The following is a 23,033-nucleotide window of genomic DNA, read 5'->3' on the forward strand; positions in this document are numbered from 1 at the left end:
TAAGTAAAGAAGAGAGAATACTGGGGCTTTATCGATTGCATTAAAACAAAGGCAATATAGAGTAAAGCAAGAACAAAAAGAAAGGACATCAGTAGTCAGCAGACCCTGTCGCCATTCCGTTCAATAATCTTGGGTCATAAATATAACATTAAATTGCTATGTTTGGGCCACGCCTGTCCCATACATTACGGGTGACATCTTCAGATTGACTCACAGCTTGGCTTGAAATAACAAGCCTCATGAGAAATGGCGGCCATTTTGGCTCCAACAGGCCAGATGCGTGAAAATCTCGGCCGCTTGCGCAACAGGAGCCAACATGTCAGAAATGCTCGTTCGGTAACATTTGCCCTTTCCACAATTCAGCGGCAGAAACGCCTACTCGCCCCTTGACGGCCGAGCCACCCTCGAATCACACTCTGAATTCGCTTTGAAAGGCATGTAGAAAACTCCAATCCCCAAGCAAAGGGCGAGGCAATGGGCGGAAACGAGGCGTGCCACGATATCTAGGGTGTCGCCTTGTGGGCTCTATTCGAAGGCGACGGCGGTCGTCTGTGCATCAGCGTCAAAATATTTTTTTAAAAATAAAAAGGGCAATCATAAGGTCGTTCATTATATACACTCGCAGTTTTGTAAGATATTTTATTCTTCCGGATTCCGCGCCCAAAAAGGGTTGGCATGAGGGGGTATGCCAAGAATTTGAATCAGCTTGCTGGTAGTTTGAAGAAAGAGTAAAGTCGGGCTGAGAGGGGAGCCATTTTGTCCCGACTGTGTGGGAGAAAGAAAAAAGAGTGGAAAAGGAAAATAAATCGGGCGGAGAAACACAGCAAGAAACCCTCTCATTGTGAAGAGAACTGTTAAAATTTGGGAAGACTCATTCGCTGTACAGTCTACTAGCCATCGTGCGGCATTTACCATAAACAAAAACCACGTAGCATAGTTGGCTAACGTTAGCTGAATTGGCTATCGGTTTTTAATAAAGCGATTCCTATTTTTTTATCGGATAGCTCATTTATAACCACGTTGGTTTTTATTTCTTTCGATTTCTCCACTGGGTTGAGAGCACAGCATACTAAATGGCGAAAAAGACGTACGACCTGCTGTTCAAGCTCCTTCTAATCGGGGACTCCGGTGTGGGGAAGACCTGCGTGCTGTTCCGCTTCTCCGACGACGCCTTCAACACCACCTTCATCTCCACTATAGGTGAGACACCGCACACTCCCTGACCGTTTTTGTCTTCGTTCACTGTGATACTTAGTTTTCCAACTTGTCCGATATTCTAGCGTTAGCTGTCATGGTAGTTAGCCAGCCATGTCCCTGCTAGAGCTAATGCTAACTGCACCAGCAGCCCCAGTCGACTAGCCGGCTAGTTTCAGACCTAGCCAGCTGTACAGGCATGCGAAACGGCCTGAAATTGCAGTGCCTTTCTGTTGGAGACAGTAGCTATAGCTAGCTACCGTTTTGACGTGATGTGGTGACGTGGTTGTTGGCGACAGTAACGATGCATAAAATCTTACGGTTAAAATAAAGACGTTAGCAAGTAGCTAGCCGGCTTGTTGGCCCGACTGCTAGAAACCGGCTTTGTGTGGACTAATTAGCACTAGCATGCTGGCTAACGGTAGCTGTGGTGAGAGGCATCTAGCGCGATGATCATAAACGAAGAGGCCCAAGTTAGGCTAGTTATAGCTACAGCTGGCAAGAATGCACATTGCTTTCCTGCTAACATCGCGTCATTTGGCTTATGCGTTTATATTGTGGCACAAGCTATAAGCTTTGTCCAGGACGCGTTGTCTTGGCCGAAGGACGGGTCAATATTTTCTAAAGACCATTATTATTAGAATGGTCTGTGTTGCCATATAGTTACCTCGCTAAATGCTAACATTAGCTACTTCAGCAGTGCCCCGCCTTGAAATTCAGAACTGAAACCAGTTCTGCTTGCTAGCTGCAGATCCAGCTTCAAATAAGTTTCTTATTTTATGTATCCCAGTTTTGGGAATACAGTCATTTTTAAAGACGAAACTATAATCTGTCAAGTTAACAGTGTACATAGTTGTGTGGTTCATCTGCGTTTTTGTTTAAAACATGAATGTTTGGCAGACGTTGATGTATGGTTGCTTGTATCCTATTGCAACAAGTAAACGTTCCCTGGTCTTTTTGAACTGTACAGAGCAAGAGTTTTTTCTGGCTTAAGGTTAACGCACGAATCACCACTACAGCTTTAAATAGGCTGATACAGCCTCCCATTTGTATGCTTATAATTTTGTACGTTTTAGGGAACATGAGATATGCGTCTCCCATAATTTGGGTTTGAAGGTGTTTTAGAACTCTGCACTGTATGGCAGTAAGTTAAATACCCACTCTGCAGTTTAGAGGCTTCTGTTTACCTTGATTCCGTGAAGAAGTTGCCTGTCTGGACAGGTTCTCTTTTCTCCCTGTTGGGCTATGTTTCTGCCGTCTTTTACAAAATGAGTGTCTTGACCATTACCGGTGACATTCTGCTAGCTAAGTGGTTTATTGCATATCGACTGTTGCAATGACTTGTTATTTGCAGTGTTATTTTATCCACAGACACTGGTAACCAAGGCAACTTTCATAGTTTACATTTTTCACACGCGATTCCGCTGTGCAGCTGGAAATGTAAGCGCAGGGTTTAGTGAAACGGAGTGTCTGTTCCCTCTAACATACCACTAAACCTGGTGGCCTGTCCCGACCCATGACGTCTTTTTCAACTCGCAAACAAGACTGACATTGCGGTATATCCGCAAATTATACATTAACCTCTATACTGATGTCTTTACACTGAAGTGAAGAGGCGGCAAGATTAAAGTACGGTCGGATTGTGGAAAGTGGGTTAATTTGGCCCGTCCAATCCCGCTCTTCCCGAGTCGCCGCAGTCTTTGGAACAGCAAGCATTTCTTACGTCACCAGCTTGCGTTGCTGAAGTTCGAGGATTAGCATTTGCATATAAATCTTGTTTATGAAACCGCTCCATTTGCTGGCAAGGCTAACGTGCCTTAAATTCATGTGAGAATTTCAGTTTCGCAGCATTCGTACTAGGTGCGAAACCAAGCTTATTCACTATCATGGCGAAGTAATTGCCAATACCAGATATTGTCATTAAAATATGGACAATATCTGCTATTGTACTGCGACTAAAATGATGGTAGTCACTCTGTTTTAAATACTAAAAACCTATTATAATATTTACAGTGGAAATGGCTTCACCAGTTGTGGCGTGGATGCGTTTAGGTTGTTTACTTCACCTTATTAATATATTTTCACGGTACTCTGTGTTCTCTATGAAATTACAGCCAGCTTGTTGTCGGGAGAGGGGTTTTGGCAGCTGATGTGATGTCCAAGAGAAACGCTTATTAAAATGTCATCTGCTTAAACTTGCCCGTTCATAACATAGCTGCCGCTCTGTGTAGTCTGTGCTGTAGCTGCTGTGCGTATCTTTGTTAAAGTTGTATTTGCCATCGGGACGTGTCGTGGACACCCCTTGTATCTCGCCACACGATGCGGGTGAGTCTTGCAGGCGTTAATTTGTTTGGGAGCGTTACGTTTTCCCCCGACTTTACCCCCGACTTTACCCGTACTTAGGGGGCGGTTCTGGCTCGAGCCATTTCAAACGGCCTTTCGGTTTGAGTTTCAGCCCTTGGGTCGGTCTTCACGGAGAGGGGCGAAGATGCCCCGGCCAGATTGGGTTCTGGGAACCCGGCTCTCTTTTTAAAATAAGGAAATGAACTCGAGTAACTGGCCAAGTGTGCACCTGACGGGGAGTTTCCATGTTTGTTGACACCAAGCTATGGCAATAAGCTGTTTTTCATGATGTCACTCTGACCTGGCCTGTTGAGGCGCAGGAGAGTTGCCAGAAAACTCCCCAACCCGGGAGGGGGAATAACAGCACATCAATTTGGAAACAATTACAACAGTTAGGGATTTCTGTTGTGAATTACAGTGTTGAGCTCATTTGACGTAATTGTTTCAGGGAAATATTTCATCTTCAGCTGTACTTTCTCAAGTCTCCTTTCATTGTGTGGCACTTTTTTTTAATGTCTTATTTTATTTTTTAAACGTCAGTTAATTTAGGCCACTCGGCCCATAACTTCGGACCAAACCACCATCGTGGCTGCCAGATCGAGCGGTTATGCGTTGTTCCAAAGGTGATCGTATAAGCTTTATGATGTAATGAGTTGACGAGCTGACACAAAAGCCGGGAGAACTGGCAGAAACTAGTTTCTTTTTTTTAAACAGTCCGAGTCTGTTGGAGCCGGGATCAAAGTGTACAGGCCTCGTATAGAATGTGAAGTTTAGTCTCTGCGTAGTGGGCTTTTTGCAGGGCACGTCCGTGTACATTAGCTTACAGTGCAGCTGACATTGGTGTAACAATAATAACCAGTTATCAGGGCAGCCGTGTCCTGCACAGGCTGTGTTTGTGTGTTGGCTTCGTAGACTGTAGGAAAAATGTGGACCAAGTGGCTGTTGCGTCACCCCCTGACTATCCGTGGGTTTGTGGAAAGTGGAGCTCAAGTTTACCGGCGCCGCCATTTGTATATTTTGGAGCCAGAGACTGGGCAGTCGGGAAGCCGATGAGGCTCCTCCACTAAGCGTGTGAGAGAGATGTAATCTGCCCCCTGATTCATCCACAAAGTATGACAGTATTGTCCCAATGACACAATATTAGGTAAACGAGCTTTTCTGCGGAGAGAGAGAAAAAAAAACCCCAACCCTATTGCGATTTTTCCCTGTCTTTCGTTTGTTGCACAGTCGTGTATGGTTTGTAGATACAGTGTTGGTGAGGCTTGCCGCAGGGCAGAAGGTTTCGGGGGGTTTTTTGCGGTGTCGGCCGCTCGTTTCGCTGTTGACAGGGCGGTAATGCCACTTTCCACATGTGTACGGAGGCACTGTGTGCTCAGTGTCTTAAAATACACCTTCCGGAAACTTCCCTCTCCACTGTCCTCCTCTGCTGGGCATGCCACAGGAAAGGCACTGTCACTGTCCAGTCCTTAAAAAGAGTGTGTGTGTGTGTGTGTGTGTGTGTGTGTGTGTGTGTGTGTGTGTGTGTGTGTGTGTGTGTGTGTGTGAGAGAGGGAGAGTGCGTCTGTGTGTGAGAGTGGTGAGTTTGGAGAGTTTGTCTGAGAGCGAGAGCGTGTTGTGTTTGTGTGTGTGTGAGAGAGTTGTGTGTGTGTGTGTGTGTGTGTGTGTGTGTGTGTGTGTGTGTGTGTGGGCGTGAGCTCAATGGTTCTACAAGCCTGAAATAAGCTGTCATTCTGAAGGGAAGGTCTGTTTTTTTTTTTTTTTAAAGCTGTTTCAGCAGATTACTCTATTGCTCAATTCTTCTTCCCTCTTGAGTATGTGGTTGGGGTTGATGCAGCAGGTTTGTGTTGGTAATAAATGGGCTAAATGTCACGCCATCGCCCCATTTCTATTACTGGAAGCAGCCGAGCTGCTGACGTTCCAGGGCTGTGACTGCTCTTATTTGCTGCCTGTGGCCACCTACTGGTCATACACGTGTACTGCAGGGACTCGTGGGGAGCTGCGTTCTATCGGTGATCAGGAGAAGGGTGCTGAGGCTCTTTATTTGTGGGTCCTTCGCAGAAATGTAATTAAAACACTTGGGGTCAGTTTCATGGACAAAGATTTAAGCTTATTTCTTGGCTAAATTCAGTTTTGAATCGGGATTCTCTACGATTCTTCTTCGATTTTGTTGGGCACTAAGGTTTAAACTGTCCCAGCCCTCGGTGTTAAATTATATGTTTGAGGTTTTGCACATTTGCACAACAAAGCTTAGTGTGGATGAAGCTAATTCATGGTTACACATCAGTGATTTGAATGTCGATCATTTTACTTTTGATGCAGAAATTATGCGGCATGTTGCTGTTATATTATTTCTTCATATTTGTTTGACAGTGATTGGTTGCTTCAGCAAAAGTTCTCTTCAAATAAAACCTTTTAGATCGAGAGAAGACTGGGCATTGTGGGCCATCTTTTTAGACCTCGTTTTAGAGATGTTTTTTTGTGTGAATTCTGAAGCATTCGATTGTCTGTGCTATTGTTCCGTTTGGAAAGGCTGTTCTTAATCTGCAAGATTTTTCCGAGGCGATCTCAAACATCAGGTTCCTGTACACATTTGGACTGTGTTGGCTTTTGGGGTGTGTTGTTGTGGGGGAGGGGCGGGGGGGTAGAAGCACAATGCACAAATGCGTCAGAAGGAAATGTTATCCCATAAAATAATTAATTATTAAAGCGGATAAGATGGTGAAAGCGTTTTGGGTTTTCCGTCGCGGTGCCTGGCACGGCTTCCACTCCTCATTCCTGGGGGGTCACAGTGAGAGCCTGCCCCCCCCCCCCCCCCTCTGACCAGCCTTCATTTTGTGTACATGTCCATCACCGGAGCTTAATGTTGAAATCTGACACGATGGCTTGGGTGTTTTTACTCTGATCTGAAGTTTACAACGTTGAGGTTACTGTGTAGCTTATGAGGAGGTATGAGGCTGAGGTATGTGGGTGAGGCTTGCGCTCTATCTCTAGAACCAAGCTGATTGGCTGGAAGGCCTCTGTGGGGGGGCCCCCCCGAGGACCGATGGATTCTGGGATTGACTTGGAGGACTGGAAAACAGAGTTGAGGCCTGGAGCACTTTCCATAGGAAAAGCACTGCCACTGTATGCTCTTCAAAAAGAATTAATGTCATCACTGTGTGTGTGTGTGTGTGTGTGTGTGTGTGTGTTGGGGTGTGTCTGTTGGTAGCTGTTACTGTAAGTTACATGTCCAGAAAGGGTGAAGATCACACTCCACCGCTACAAGGAACACCTCCGCGGGCCCCTCGAGGGCAGGTGCATTCTGGGATTGCTTGGGAGGACTGGGCACGCATTAGTCATTAGCGCCTGGAGTGCATCAGCAGGAATTCCGGTCGTGGAATCGGAGGCCCTCCGGAATGTTAACATTCCTGGCCGGACAGTCCAGCGGGACATGCACGCAAGGCTGAGGTCTGGAACATTCTCTACGCGAGGAGTTCAGACGGCAACGCGCACTCGGGACGTACGCAAGCTCTTTGCTTACATACCGCACACACACACGCACACACACACACACACACACGTTTACCGACCCCTTTCAGCCCCGTGTGATGCTAATCCGTAAGGTGGCAGCCTCAGCTATTCTCGTTCTGTACTGTAGTTTAACATCGGAAATGATTACTTCTCGGTTTGCAGTCGTTTGTTCAGTAGTATTTGCATTTAGCACCTCCAACGCTAACACTTTGACTTGGGGGTTCCAAAATTTGGTACACACCACGCATTTACTGCACAAAAAAAATGTCGCTTCTCACGTTGTTGCCTGCGTTCCTTGCGTGGAGCGTGTAACAGGCTAAAAGGAAAGACCGGCCCAGGGGAGCAGAACAGTGGGGTCGTCTACGGTTTTAAACTTTCTGAAGGACGTCGGCTCGGCGAGTGTTGGTGTTGTGTCTGCCTGATCGGTTGAGGTTTCGTGGGCTTTTTGACGGGCTGCGTGGCGTTGTGGATTTCTCCGTCGACGTCCCACAATCCCAGCGCTGCACTGCGAGCCCTCGCCGTGGGCCGTTGCGAAACCCGGACCCGTCTAACTCGTTTTCCCCAAAAGAATCTGCGGGGAAAAAAAGAAAAACCTGCGTGCTTCACGCGTTAGGTAAGCGCTCTGCGGCCGGGTCCGTGCCTGCCGTGTGGCGTTTATAACGCGCTCCTGTATCCGCGCGCCTTCCGCGCGTGTGTGTGCGCTCAACGCCGCCGCCCAGCTCCGCCGGAACGCGGATGTCGGCGTGTGTTCACGGCGACCCGTCGCCAAATCCGGTGCGCTGCCCAATCGGAGGGCCGAGAGTACGCATTCCCAACCATTCGCTGATTTCACCGATTAGATCCCTCATCTGTGGTTGAAGGTGTGTTCAGTGGTGCAGTCAGCTGGTGTTGTGATGGGTGCGGTTGTGTGTGTGAGTGTGTGAGTGTGTGAGTGTGTGAGTGTGTGAGTGTGTGAGTGTGTGAGTGTGTGTGTGTGTGTGTGTGTGGGGGTTGGAATGAACCTGCATGCTCTCTCCGGGACACGTGTTTGGGCACCTCTGATCGAGTGTGACGCCGAACCTTTGTGTGGCGTACGCAGAAACGTGCAAAGAATGCTTTAAGAGAACGAACACTGAGTATCTTCTAATTTAATGGGTTGAGTTTCAAAAGCGGATGAATTTCATGGCTTGTCACTTGAAAGCAAGTTTAATCCTGTGCAATGTGAACGCTTGGGTCTTCAGTACAGTGTGAGACAGCGTGCTTTATTAGGCCTTGAGTTTGAGGGAATCTTTCCAGCAGATCTGGGTCAAATGCTGAGCTCGTCTGGTGTATTGGAGCCTATGACGTACTCCAACAATACAAAAAGTGCAAACCCCACCTTCTGGTCCTCTTGGTGGGCTCAGTTGGGCCAGGCAAGAGCCATCAGGCACCAAAAAGTATTTGAATGCAAAACAAGTAGGTACTTGACCCAGATCTGTGGATCAGAGCAGTGAGCAACCTCATTTTTTATCAATACAACAAATGACACATAACTGGAGCACAGCTCTTATGACTTGACGACCGTCAAGAAACCCAAAAGACAGCGGAGTGGTGCATGACCTTTGGAGCTTAACGAGCACAATTAGTGATGATTAATCATTGTTTTACCTTTCATGCAGAGGCCACTTCTGTGACCAACGGCTGAGCAGTATGCTACAGCAGGCATTGAGCAGACGCTCTTGTCCAGAGCGACGTACAGAGTGCAGATCGAACGCAGGGACAAGTGCGATGAGGGCCCTGGAGGACAGTACGGTTCCGAGTCCTAGCGTGACCATCCAGATACGATTGGAACCCTTGGAGAACAACAAAACGGCAGGCGTTTTTTTTTGGTTTGCCCAGTCTCGGACGTGATTAAACACCGCGAGGACTAGGTTGTGCTCAGTAGCTTGTGACCGCCCGTTGATGGTCATCGTGTGAAATTTGCGGCACTTCGCAAGTCGACGCTAACGCGGTTAGCATGGCTGGGCTTTCTGCTCCGCGTGGATAAAACGGTTTGTTCTGGTGCCTCGTTTGCATTCCTGTGTGTGTGTGTGTGTGTGTGTGTGTGTGTGTGTGTGTGTGTGTGTCAAGTCATGACGGGGCCTGGTTCTGACAGCAGTGCTCCAGGGAACCCTTTAAGGAGCTGTTGGAATGTCACACAGAGGAGCGGAGGATTGTGGGTAGGAAAACACCCAATTTAACCTGCCAGCTGAGTTAGAACTTTTTTTTTTTTTTGCACAAGTGCAGGACACAGTTAAATTCAGTTCTGTTTTATTTGCAAAGTGCCTTAAAATAGAGACGCAGTCCGAAAGACTTTTCACATAGGGGGGGGGAGGACCAAGCCCGAAACCCCCACCGCAGTGCGTGAGGACGCGCAAGCCTCCGTCGTTAAACAGCTACTCCACAAACATTTCCAACTTTTTTTTTTTCCCCGTGTCCATGACTTGGCAGCCGCGTTTGGATACGGGGGCTGCCTGCCTTCGTTCCTCTCTCGGTACGGACTGCATCACGCAGTGTCGCTATGGAAACGCACTGCTGCAATAATAGTGGCCTCTCATTCATCGCTCTTCTCATTTCCTGTTTTGGGAGGTGTTCGGGCTTCTAAGTCCTGTCTCTTTTGTGGTCTGTGTGATGGCTTGGGGGAGGCCGGGTTTTTGGCGACCGTGGCCTCGACCCGGGCACCTGCACCCGGAGGGACTCGCTCCTGACCCGGGTCCAGTACTGCGTTGTTTTGGATTCGAATACGTTTCTGCACTTTACTGAGCGTGTCTGGTGTGTTGGTGCCTCTGAGATATTCTTACAAAGCGCAAAACCCGCCTTCTGGCACTAGTGGCAGGCTCGGTCGCATCAGTCAAGATCACTCGAGCACAGAAAGGTATTTGAATCCGGAGCAAATATGGAATTGACCCAGGTCTGTCTTGCACAGAGTTTTACGTGATCGGAAAGCCTCAGTGTAGGGTTAGCGTTAGGGTTAGGTGGGTGTGTGTGTGTGTGTGTGTAGGGTTAGCATTCGGTGTGTGTGTGTGTAGGGTTAGCGTTAGCATTCGGTGTGTGTGTGTAGGGTTAGCGTTAGCATTCGGTGTGTGTGTGTAGGGTTAGCGTTAGGGTTAGGTGTGTGTGTGTGTGTGTAGGGTTAGGGTTAGGTATGTGTGTAGAGTAAGCGTTAGGGTTAGTAGAGTTGGGTGTGTGTGTAGGGTTAGCGTTAGTTTTGTGTGTGTGTATAGGGTTAGCGTTAGGGTTCGTACAGTTGGGTGTGTGTGTAGGGTTAGCGTTAGGGTTAGGTGTGTGTGTGTGTGTAGGGTTAGGGTTAGGTGTGTGTGTAGAGTTAGCGTTAGTAGAGTTGGGTGTGTGTGTAGGGTTAGCATTAGTAGAGTTGGGTGTTTGTGTAGGGTTAGCATTAGTAGAGTTGGGTGTGTGTGTAGGGTTAGCGTTAGTAGAGTTGGGTGTGTGTGTTGGGTTAGCCTTAGTAGAGTTGGGTGTGTGTGTAGGGTTAGCATTAGTAGAGTTGGGTGTTTGTGTAGGGTTAGCATTAGTAGAGTTGGGTGTGTGTGTAGGGTTAGCGTTAGTAGAGTTGGGTGTGTGTGTTGGGTTAGCCTTAGTAGAGTTGGGTGTGTGTGTAGGGTTAGCGTTAGTAGAGTTGGGTGTGTGTGTAGGGTTAGCATTAGCGTTAGTTGTGTGTGTAGGTGCGTCCCTGTGTAAGAGGAGCTGCAGGCTTCACAGGAGGAAGAGCTGCTTCATCAGCAGCCCCCCCCCACATCGTGCCCCCCCCCACCCCAGCTCTGTCCTCATTCCCTGAATGAACAGGCCTGGGAGCTCGAGTTTCAGCTGCCCAAATTCCTCTGGAGTTCTGCTCCAGCTCCGGTTCTGCTCCCCCCCCCCACACACACGCACACACACACACACACACACACACACGCACACACCTACACCCAAAAACCTCAGCACTGTCTTCTGTGCCACTCCCCCACACCAGACCTGGGTGAAATATGTCATTGTTTTCCATTCAAATTCTTTCCTATGCTTTTACTTCGCAGAGTTTGTCTGGTGCTTTGGAATGCTCTCTCAAAGTGCAAACCCCACTTTCTGGTTGGCTCTTGGTTGGCTCAGTTGCTCCGGGCGAGATCCATCGGGTACAGAAAAGTATTTGAATCCAAAAGGATCACGTATCTCAGCCAGGTCTGGTGCAGAGATCCAGTGCTGTGCTTGCAGTCAGACTGAGCAGACTGTGTAGGGGCACGTTGACTGCGTGCAGATCTCCAGTCCAGTTTCGCTTTCCTTTTGGGGAGGGTCAGCTGATCCCGTGTCAGCACTTTGAGGGGGAGGACCGGAAGCTTCTGCTGTGATGTGAGTCAATCAGGGTCAGGGGTCAGGGGTCAGGGGGCAGAGATGGTGCTCTAACCCAAACGCTGGTGTGAACGGGGTTTCTGGGGGTGCACGTGAACCTGAAACGTGTGGAAAGGCATGAAGTTGCTGATTGGTGCAGTAACAGAGGCATGTGACCTGGGTCTGCGGGGGCTTGCGGTCAGACGCTCGTGCCTGATTGGCCGGTCGGAGTTCCTCCAGCCGTGCGCTCGGGGGAAGTGAGAGTGATGTGGAAACGCGGGGTGGTCGGTGACTCCGCCGTTTACCCGAAAGCACGAGACCGTGGAGTCACGTCATCCGCTGCCAGGAATCCGCTCCGGGTTTTCCGTCCAGCGCCCATCCTGATGGGCCAACCTCGGGTTACATCAGTTATGTAGCTGCTTTTATCCAAAGCGACTTTCAGTTGATTAGACTAAGCATGGGACAATCCCCCCCCCTGGAGCAACGTGGGGTTAAGGGCCTTGCTCTAGGGCCCAACAGCTGCACTGATCTTATCGTGACTGCACCAGGGCTTAAACCACCTACCTTCTGGGTCTCAGTTATGTGCCCAACTAGACTACAGGCTGCCCCGTTCAGGTGTGGGCGTGGCCACGGTAACTGTGGCCAAGTTACCGCCCTACCGCCCGCCAAATCGCCGTGGTAACAGTGTATCGGGTGGTAACCTGTATCCACATCAGATTGGACACCGGATCCAGTTCGTTTGCATAACCGCTTTTCACAGGAACGTCACGGTGCACTCCTCGGCCCACGCCCCACCGCGGACGCACGCTGACGCCTCCCCGGGTGCGGTAATTGGACAGAACGCTCGTTAGGAACCAGACTCTTTAAGGTTCATGGGTGGGGTTCATGGGCAGTGCTGGGGGGTTGAGGGTGGGGTTGAGGGTGGGGTTGCAGTCCGGGTTGAGTTGGCGGTCCTGTCGGGAGAAGAGCTCGGTTATATGATTCACCAACTCCAACATCCTGCCTGTGAATCACCTGACCCGCAGGTGTGATCTCACGCTCTTCGCTCAACTCAAAGCACCGCTCCCGAGTGTTGGTTCCCCTCGGCGTCTGACCCAGGAATTTGCGATGTAAATGTCATCCAAACCCGCCGCAGACGTCACGCAGAGCTGAACTGGGAATTCCCTCTGCTCTGCATTCACTGCAGCCTGTAGCCCAGCGGCTCAGGTGCCTGACTAGGACACGGAAAGCTGGTGGTTCCAGCCCCAGTGTAGCCAGAATAAGATCTGTGCCCCTTGAGCAAGGCCCTTAACACCACATCGCTCCAGGGGATTGTCCCCTGCTTGGTCTAATCAACAAAGTCGCTTTGGAAAAAAGCATCAGCTAAATAACTAATGTAATATCAGTGATGCTAGTGGTGTGTGAATCTGCGAATCATGCTCCCCGTCAACAGTAGAACAGGGATCCTCAAATCACGGTCCTCGTGGGCCGAGAACTGCTGGTTCTCCACCCTCCCTGTACCTGGGAGTCAGGTGTGAAGACTGTCCGGCCAATCAGTAGCACTAAAATTGTTCAGTTAATTTCCTGGGAGAAAAGGGAACCAGAGGTTGAAGGACCAGAGTTGATGATCCCTGGTGAAGGGGCATGTGATCAGCACTGCTGCAGAACGGGCTGTTCTGAGCGGTGGATATACTCTGTACTGAACCCTGCAGGTCTGCAGATTACATGTCTGAGGTGGGCGTTCTGCCTGTTGAATAAGTCTGTCAGCAACAGAGGCTGTCCCTTCACTCCCCCCTAGTGGGCGTAAGGAGTAATGCATCGAAACAGTCCTATTAAAAGGCCCTTAACCCCACTTTGCTCCAGAGGGGATCGCCCCCTACTTGGTTTAGTACTAATACAACAGTACAGCCCCCCAGGACAGGGGCATTTCTCAGCCTTGTCTGAAATGTGGCGTGTGTTTTTGGACACCTCCTGTGACCGTACGGTAGCAGGGTTTCCCTGCTGCGCTCTTGATTGTCCTGACCGTGCTGATTTTACACAGGAAATGGAGAGAAATGGAAAAAAATGGGATTGGAAATTTTAGTTGTTTTTTATAACAGCCGCATAACGGTGATTCTCATCAGTGGGCCTCTCTCCTAAATCAACATTTAAAAAAAATCAAATAAACATAAAGAAATGCAGCATAAACAGATCATTGTTCACTTGCAGTGAAATCCTGTCGCCTGTTCCCCACTTCCAGTCACTGTGGTTGTTTTTTTCTGTGCGATATCAATGGTCCCTCTGTTGGCCTTTCTCGGTTGGTGTTTCTGCTGAAATTAGCGGTTCCTGCCGTTAAAGAGAATTCTGCGGCCTCCAGGCTGTGTGAAACCAGCACAGACCTCCGTGTGCTTCATGAACTCATTCACACATCTCTCTCCCTCCCTCCGTCTCTATCTCTCTCCCTCCCTCTCTACCTCTCTCCCTCCCTCTCTACCTCTCTCTCTCACCCTCCCTCCATCTCTACCTCTCTCCCTCTCTCTACTGCTCTCCCTCTCCTGCTCCCTATCTCTCTCCCTCTCTCTCCCTCTCTCTCCCTCTCTCTCCCTCTCTCTCCCTCTCTCTCCCTCTCTCTCTCTCCCTCTCTCTCCCCCTCCCTGTCTCTCCGTCTCGCTCCCTCTCCCCCCTCCTCTCTGTTGTTGATTCATTGTTGTGGAAGGGTAGCTGTTTCTGAACGTGGCACAATGTTGATTAAGGGCTGCAGCTGGTTGTCAGGAGTGCTGGCGTCGCTCCTGAAGGATGCTGGGATACTGGCTGTGTCACCATGGCGATGTTGTTCGGTGCTGACAATCGCTGCCCTGTTTCAGCGCTCTGCTGTGTCTGTCCCGAGTCACTCTGAGTTAGGAGACGGGTCAATCACACCGGCGTGTGTGTGTGTGTGTGTGTGTGTGTGTGTGTGTGTGTGTGTGTGTGTGTGTGTGTGTGTGTGTGTGTGTGTGTGTGTGTGTGTGTGTGTGTGTGTGTGTGTGTGTGTGTGTGTGTGTGTGTGTGTGTGTGTGTGTCTGTCTGTCTGTCTGTCTGTCTGTCTGTGTGTGTGAGAGAGTGTGAGTGTGGAGTCACTCTGAGTTAGGAGACGGGTCAATCACACCGGCGTGTGTGTGTGTGTGAGAGTATATTTGTGTGTGTCCAGAGTCACCCTGAATTAGGAGACCGCTCTATCACGCAGGCTGGCCTGAGTGTGTGTTATTTATAGAGACTCTGCTTTTAGTGCTGCAGAGTTCTGAATGATGTCACCAGCAGCAGAATTTTGCCAGCGTGAAAATTCTGCATGACATCATAAGCGGCCAGGCTCTTAAACGGCCGCATTGCACTTGTTAACCCCGGTTCAGTTAATTACATTTCATTTATTTTAAAGATGCTGTATTAAGTTCTTGTGTCTTTTGTTCTGTTTGTGTTTGCAGGAATTGATTTCAAGATCAAAACCGTTGAATTACAAGGAAAGAAAATAAAACTACAGATATGGTGAGCGTTTTATGACTTTCTTTGGGAAGGGAGGGCGATATGATTTTAGCTCAGACTTTCTCCTGCTGGGCCTGGCTCATGTAAACAATGGCTCCCCCTTGTGGAGACTGTGGCACTGCAGTTTCGCTGGCAGGTTAATGGTAATTAAACAGAGAAGTAGTTCCGGACTGAAGAAGATGTTGATAGATTAAGCTCCCACTGTATCTTGAACAGACTCTTTAATTGAGTGACAAATGTTTTGGAAACAAGCCTGTCTTAGTGTCTTGAGTAAAACGATGACGCCATTAAGTTAACTAAGGGTTAATGGTAATAACAGCGATGATATGAAACTGGTGGTTTGTCTGGCTCTTGTAAACTCTGATGGCTCCCCCTTGTGGAAGGAATAAGCTAGTGCAGTTTCTCTGGCAGTGTAAATGGTAATCACAGTCATAATACAAAGAGTTTTGTTTTTTTGTGTGTGTGTGCATTTTGCTTTTGGGTTAATGGTGCATTTTGATTTAGTGATTTTTTTTTTTTTTTGGGGGGGGTGCAGGGGGTTACAGTTTTTTGTTTTGGGGTTTATTGTGATGTTTTTTTTGCCCCGTAGGAGTAGTTTGTGTGTTTTCTGAGTCTGTGTTTTGAGTCTGAGTGTGTGTGTTTTGAGTCTGAGTCTGAGTGTGTGTGTTTTGAGTCTGAGTGTGTGTGTTTTGAGTCTGAGTGTGTGTGTTTTGAGTCTGAGTGTGTGTGTTTTGAGTCTGAGTGTGTGTGTTTTGAGTCTGAGTGTGTGTGTTTTGAGTCTGAGTGTGTGTGTTTTGAGTCTGTGTGTGTGTGTTTTGAGTCTGAGTGTGTGTGTTTTGAGTCTGAGTGTGTGTGTTTTGAGTCTGAGTGTGTGTGTTTTGAGTGAGTGTGTGTGTTTTGAGTGAGTGTGTGTTGATGCGTTGCGTCTGGCCCCACAGGGACACTGCAGGACAAGAGCGGTGTGTGTTTTGAGTGAGTGTGTGTTGATGCGTTGCGTCTGGCCCCACAGGGACACTGCAGGACAGGAGCGCTTCCACACCATCACCACCTCCTACTACAGAGGCGCCATGGGCATCATGCTGGTCTACGACATCACCAACGCCAAGAGCTTCGAGAACATCAGCAAGTGGCTGAGGAACATCGATGAGGTGAGGGAGGGAGAGGGAGAGGGAGAGAGAGAGGGAGAGAGAGAGAGAGAGAGGGAGAGAGAGGGAGAGGGAGAGGGAGAGGGAGAGAGGGACAGGGTGGAAGCTGTGATTGTGAGGTTTAAATTATTGATAATTGACCTTTTCCTTCAGGGGTGTTCTGGCTTTCAGCTGATAGTACAATGTTAATTTGATAATGAATAATATTCAATACATTCATGTTTCTTATTATACACTCAGCTTTATTCGGTAGACCTGTACACCGGATTGGTCTACTTAATAAATACCTTGTTCAGAGATCGCTTGTTTGGAATTCTGTCCTGTTCTACTTTCTGAGACAGAGTGCATTTTAATGCAGACAGGAACTCTCTTCAGACCCAGCAGGAAGTGAAGGTGCCATCTCTGGGCGACTAACGCGTCTCTTGGTTTTTTTTTTTTTTTCAGCACGCGAACGAGGACGTGGAGAGGATGCTGCTCGGGAACAAGTGTGACATGGAGGACAAGAGGGTGGTCCCCAAGGCGAAGGGAGAACAGGTCCGCCTCACCGCTCCGTCCACCCCTCCTTTCATCCCTCGTTCTTTTCAAACCTTTCCTTCCGGAAAGCTTTTTGCGGAAAATGCTCCCAACCCTGCCCACTGTGTGCCCGGCTCTCCTGTGGCCACATTTACACGCCCTGCTGTAGAGAGCGTTTCGGGTTGCTCTGTCTCAGAATAACATCGCCCCGTCCAGAGTCGAACCTGCAACCTCTCGGGTTACACGCCCCCGGTCTCGGCGCTGTGCCCCTGCCCGGGAACGTGCGCTGCAGTTACGGGCGCACGAAACCGCAGAGAAGCGTCGCGTCCGATTTTACTTTCGGACGACGCGAACCCAAAATGGCCGCCAGTCACCTGATCCGCTGTGTGGCTGTTACACAACGTCCAGCCCGGCTCGTCTTACATAAACAGCGGCGCACCGACCTTGTGCTCCGCGCGTCTGGTTTTCATTATCATGGGCCGGCTTTTAAACTGCCGGTGCTGAGCCACGGATCACGTCCATGTGTGGCCCCACCCCGACTGGGGCCGATACCCCCACTGCCACAGTCATGGCTTTAATGGGTTAAAACACTTTAATGTTCTGCTCCACTGTCTACATATTCAAATGTAACAGGGGAAAAAAAGATGTCCTTAGGAACAAAAGTGGTCAAGGAAACAAAATGTTTCTTTCTTTTCTTTTTCTTGGTGAGGACAATAAAGGGTTAACTGAGCCGTGCCGATGTGGGGATGAACCCCGGGGTGACTGTGATCGCTGGTATTCACTCCTCTCCTCTCCTCCTCCTCCCCTCCTCTCCTCTCCTCCTCTCCTCCTCCAGATCGCGAGGGAACACGGCATTAGGTTTTTCGAGACGAGTGCGAAGGCGAACATCAACATCGAGAAGGCCTTCCTCACGTTAGCGGAAGACATTCTAAGAAAGGTAGGCGTTACCTTGACACTTTCACCCTATAGCAGGCTGTTTCTGTTTACAGTTATACTGATGTTTTAACCTGCTGAGCGTGTCACCTGTTAGTCTGACACTGCTCTTTTCTCCCTCCCTCCCTCCCTCTCTCCCTCTCTCTCTCTCCCTCTCTCTCCCTCTCTCCCCCTCTCTCCCTCCCCCTCTCTCCCTCCCTCTCTCTCCCTCCCTCCCCCTCTCTCTCTCCCTCCCTCCCCCTCTCTCTCTCTCCCCCTCTCTCTCTCTCTCCCTCCCTCCCCCCCCCTCTCTCTCTCTCTCTCCCTCTCTCTCTCTCCCTCTCTCTCTCTCTCTCTCCCTCCCTCCCCCTCTCTCCCTCTCTCTCTCTCTCTCCCTCCCTCCCCCTCCCTCTCTCTCCCTCTCCCCCTCCCTCCCCCCTCTCTCTCTCCCCCTCCCTCCCCCCTCTCTCTCTCTCTCTCCCTCTCTCCAGACGCCGGTAAAGGAGCCCAACAGTGAGAATGTAGATATCAGCAGTGGGGGTGGGGTCACGGGATGGAAGAGCAAGTGCTGCAGCTGAACGCCTTTTCTCCTCCATCTGTCCCTCTCTCCATCCACCCCTCCGTCATTCCTCCCTCTGTCATCACTCACTCACCTCTCATCCTCCTCTCCCTCTCTCCGTCTGTCCCTCTCTCCATCCGTCCCTCTCTCCATCCACCCCTCCGTCATTCCTCCCTCTGTCATCACTCACTCACCTCTCATCCTCCTCTCCCTCTCTCCGTCTGTCCCTCTCTCCATCCACCCCTCCGTCATTCCTCCCTCTGTCATCACTCACTCACTCACTCACCTCTCATCCTCCTCTCCCTCTCTCCGTCTGTCCCTCTCTCCATCCACCCCTCCGTCATTCCTCCCTCTGTCATCACTCACTCACTCACCTCTCATCCTCCTCTCCCTCTCTCCGTCTGTCCCTCTCTCCATCCACCCCTCCGTCATTCCTCCCTTTAATCACTCCCTCACTCCTCTCTCATCCCTCCATCTCTCCCTCGTTCTCTGCTGTTCCGTGCTGTTTTCTGGAAATAAAACCACCTCTGTCTCTAACATCCCCCTTCTCTCTCTCTCTCTCTCTCTCTCTCTCGCTCACTTTAACCCTTTCGTTCTTCCACTTGTGACTGCTTGCTGACAGTATAATTATTTCAGAAATGTAAAGATAAAAAAGAGAAATCATAAGTTTCTTGTCATTTATTTTAAAGTATACAAAAGGAAAAAAAAAAAAACGTTTTGTCCAACTCACCACTACATATTTTGTTTTGTAATTGTTTGGGTTGTTATTTTAGTCGATATTCCTGATCAACCTCAACTCCGTGTGGTTTCAAACTGCCCAAAACGAGTGGTCGGAATCAAGATGGGATGGGGTGGGCGGGTTATGACAAAAAACAAAACCAACAGTACGAAACCGCCACCATGTGTAGAATTAACAATTTTGTACAATAGTGGGATATCTGTTGTGTATAACTGTACTTGGTCATTTGCGATTTGTATACAAAGTACGACCGTGAGGAGATGGAACTTGGGTGACGATCTTGCTCAAACTTTATTGGTGGGATTAATTTTGTCCTGTGCCTTACATGCAGTTGAGGGAGTGTAACCATGGCGATAGAGCGTAACCATGGCGAGAGCGTAACCATGGCGAGAGAAGCACCGCCTCCTGTGGTGTCATTGACAGTTAATCATTTGAGTTTAATGTTAAATTCTTTATCGCTTCTCCACGACAGTGTCAATATGATTTAAACTTTTTAAAAAGGAAGTGCAGAAACGTTTGAATTTCTTGTATTAGACCGAAGAGAATGTTGTTGTTTTTTTTTGGTTTTGTTTTCTCAATATGATTTATTTTACTTTTTTTATTTTATTTTATTCTCCTTTTACTTTTTCCTGCATGCTAATTTCTTTGGTTTGGAAAACTTTTTTGTAAGTTTTACCAAGTTGTTCTTAAAAAGGAAGAACTAGCAGTGATTTACTCGATGTCGGGGGAGGGAGGGGTAGTTTGAATAGTTCTCTTTGGAAATTCAAACAATTTTGCAGATCCATTAAAAAATAAGCTTGTTTAAGTTAACATTTGTGGTTTATCTTTTTTTTTTTATCCATTATGGTACACGAGTGATCTGGCAGGTGTGTGTGCAAGAGTGTGCATCTCAGCTGGGTTATTGTTGATATTATTGCTATAACAAAACGGTTTTTAATTTGTATTTTAGATGCTGGATAACAAGAGTGTAATACACCCACACAACAGGTCCTCTGTGTCTTTCTTTTAATTTTGGAAAGGAAATTCATACAAACAAGAACATTCTGAAGCAATGCAGAATGTAAATGATGTATACGGTGTGTGTGTATGCATGTTTGTGTGTGCTTTTTATTACACGGGACCATAGATGCTCTTTACAGTAAAGAGATGTACACAGAACCATAGATAATCTGTTCAGTGCCATGAAATTATTTGCCCCCTTCCTGATTTATTCAATTCTTTGCATATTTGTCACAAAAGTTTCAGATTGTCACAGTAAATTATATGTAAGACGTACAACCTGAAAGACGACTAAAAATCTAATGAAACTTAGATAAAATACTTATTGGCCTATGTATCAGGGAATTCTTGATGTCATCAAGGACCCTGAGCCAATTGCTCAGTGTCTGGTAATGAATTGAACTCCATTTAATCCCCACAAAGAAAATGTTTGTGGGGATGTTTAGACTGATATAAATGTATATTGCAATGCATTTGATTTCTCTAATTTTGCTGCTTTATACAAACCATAATAACGGCATTCAGTGTCGTCTGCAGCCACTCTCATATTTACCTTCAGTCACTTTAAGGAGAAAAGTAATCAACACAAACTGTCCCTGTGTGAAATAGTAATGACCCTTGTTAGTAGTTACTCAACCAATTAACCAAATTTAATTGATAATTGTTAAATTAGGCCAGGCACTCCCTGGCTTGATTAGTGTCATCTCTGTTGAAACGTCAATAAAACAGAGCCTTTCCGGCAATGTGAAGTAGGCTGAAAGGTCTCGACCAGTAGTACACTGCCGCAGTCGAATGGAATTCCGGTAGAGGTGAGTACGACAGTTATTGAAGTATATCAGTCTGGAAGCCATTTCTAAGGCTCTGGGACTCGACCGAACCGCAGTGAGAGCCGTTATCGCCGAATTGAGAACACTTGGAACAGTGTTCTTAACCGTTTATCTTTCCGGGAGTGAAATTCCTCTTCCGCATCGATAAGTTATCTGGGAAGCCGCAGAAGAACCCAGAGGAACATATAAGGAATTGCAGGCCTCGCTCGACTCGGCTTTAAGGATTAGAAAACGATTGGTTAAAAATGGTCTCCATGTGAGCGGTGCAAGGACCAGAGAAACATAAAAGATCACCTCACGTTTGCCAAAAAAATGTTTAAGTGATTCCCCTGCGATTTAAAATCTCTCCAGCAGAGGGCACCAAATCTCAAGCACGACGCTGCCGTGGAGCCGCTTCGGGGTTTCCTGTCTTCCACCCAAAGAGGCACAGCGTGACAACGCGAAAGGTCTTTCCCTATTAAAAACAGATATTTACCCTTGTTTCCTTAACTTCCTAAGTCCTACCTACACTGACCATTGTCCATAATTTTATTAGGTACTTTTCAATTAATCACTGTCCAATTAATTATTGTGCTCACTGTATACTTGATGAACTATGGACCCTGCATATAATGTTAAGTCTAACGTTTCATTTTCCTGCGCTGTCGGTCGACTGGCCGTTTGGTGTACGCCACTAAATTCTGTTCCACGTGTAGCCTACCGGACTTAGGCCAGTGTCCGTATTATTTAGTGAGTATTTACTTATTTAATCTCTTTCTGTGGAAGGGACAATGAGCTGACAGGTTGTTACAGACATTATTGCTGCAACACCTCCCTAATCTCCACAACATGCTAGTTAGCCTAGCAGGGCTACCCAACCCTATCTCTGGAGATCATGTAGGTTTTCATTGTTACCCAAACAAAGAACACTTCATTCAACAGCTAGGTTTGCCGACCAAGTAATTAGGAGTTTCGTTGAACTGATAAGTAGTAGAACCAGGTATTCCACATTAGGGTTGAAACGCAAACACAGCAACAGGACGGTCGATCTCCGAAAAGGACTGGGCAGTCCTGGCCTAGAGTAAGTTGGTCAGCAAGTACCAACTCATGGTGATAATATAAAACGGTGATATTTTGAACGCAGCAACATTGCCTCGTGCAGCGTATCATTTTAACGTACCTTCCACACCTAGGTCATGTGATATGTTTGAGTGTAATGACCTACACTCATTGGGCACTTAGGTGCTTATTAGTCTTATTTTTTTAGACTTAAGTCTTCTGCTAGTATAGCCTGCCCACTTGGAGGTTTGACGCGTGTGTTCAGAGATGCTCTTCTGCATACCACCGTTGTAATTAGCCTATTTGCGTTACTGTCACCTTCCTGCCAGCTTCGACCAGTCTGGCCATTTCGCCTCTGACCTCTCATACCTCGCACCATTCTGAGTAAACTCTAGACAGCATGACAATCCCAGGAGATCAGCAGTTTGTGAGATACATTAACTGACGCTCCTGGTAATCCTGATACCTGCATGATGTTATGCATTGCTAGTACGTGACCAGCTGTCCCTGATAAAGTGCTCAGTGAGTGTATGTGTACTTGGAAACACGGTCGTGCAAGTTAACTGTGAAGGACAAAGACACATCACAACATTGTACCAGCTTCCAGCTGCCAGGCATTGCTGCTGCTGATTGGCTGTCATATCAACACCCAACGCACAGGAGTGGTCCACACGGTTCGTTATTACACACGCACGCACACACACACACACACACACACACAGCTTTCCTTCCTAAACGTGTCCTATCGGGACTCCAAGGGACGTTTTAAAACGCTCCCATGTAGAGTGTAGATTAATTGTGGCCATGTGACGCGCAGGACAAATAAACATCGCCTCCTTCAAATAACATTAGCCCTGCTTCAGATCCCTGGGGCGAGATCGAGGGCTTGGCTGAACGGCTTCTCGTAAGGAAACGCATCCACATTGCGGCTACCTTTTTCTCGATTTTTATTTTATTCGTTTTTGGGCACATTTGTCGTGAGACTGCTTGGTTCACAATGAACAATGACAGCGAGAACACAGTCATATGCGCGGCGGGGTCTGCTTGCCAAAATTCCCATGGCAGCTACGTGACATACGTGAGTCACAGGGTAGGCTAGGGAACGCATCCCGCTAGGAGCTGCTGCTAACATTAACGCGTCCGGCTTTCCCTATCATCCGTTTTCCATGATGCCGCGGAGCACGAGCTTCATTCTGCTCGCAACGTGGCCTGTAGTCACGCGCCTAGCTGTCAGTGGTCAGTTATGTGTGCGCGTTATCGACGCGAATGCAGGTGTGGGCGTGTAAGTGCGCTTTGTTGGCTACAGACAGCTGACATTACTGACTTTTGAGTAGGTCGAAGCTCCCACCACCCAACATAATTGGACAATAAGGACATTATTTAAGTGACCTACACCCTATATGTGCATTTTCCAAGGCAGAACGTTATGTAATGGGTTATATTAAACCACAGGGTGTCTC

At 48.1% G+C, this 23,033-nt stretch overlaps 1 protein-coding gene across 3 annotated transcripts; it reads left to right on the forward strand.

Moving 5' to 3' along the window:
* The first annotated feature begins 504 nt into the window (after positions 1-504).
* rab10 (RAB10, member RAS oncogene family) lies at positions 505-19,519 on the forward strand. 3 transcript variants are annotated; one of them, XR_009708804.1, is made up of 7 exons: positions 505-1,200; positions 14,784-14,844; positions 15,851-15,989; positions 16,431-16,520; positions 17,335-17,436; positions 17,903-18,064; positions 18,165-19,519. XR_009708804.1 is itself a non-coding variant. In XM_061243284.1 (6 exons), exons 1-6 carry the CDS (start codon positions 1,074-1,076, stop codon positions 17,987-17,989), a joined length of 606 nt encoding a protein of 201 aa, XP_061099268.1. In that variant the 5' UTR covers positions 505-1,073; the 3' UTR covers positions 17,990-19,519. The 3 variants fall into 3 exon arrangements, 1 of the variants encoding a protein (XP_061099268.1); XR_009708805.1 differs by having other exon boundaries at positions 18,257-19,519; XM_061243284.1 differs by having other exon boundaries at positions 17,903-19,519.
* The last annotated feature ends 3,514 nt before the right edge of the window (positions 19,520-23,033 follow it).

Source organism: Conger conger, chromosome 5 (genome assembly GCF_963514075.1).
Source record: "Conger conger chromosome 5, fConCon1.1, whole genome shotgun sequence".
Lineage (NCBI taxonomy): Eukaryota > Metazoa > Chordata > Actinopteri > Anguilliformes > Congridae > Conger > Conger conger.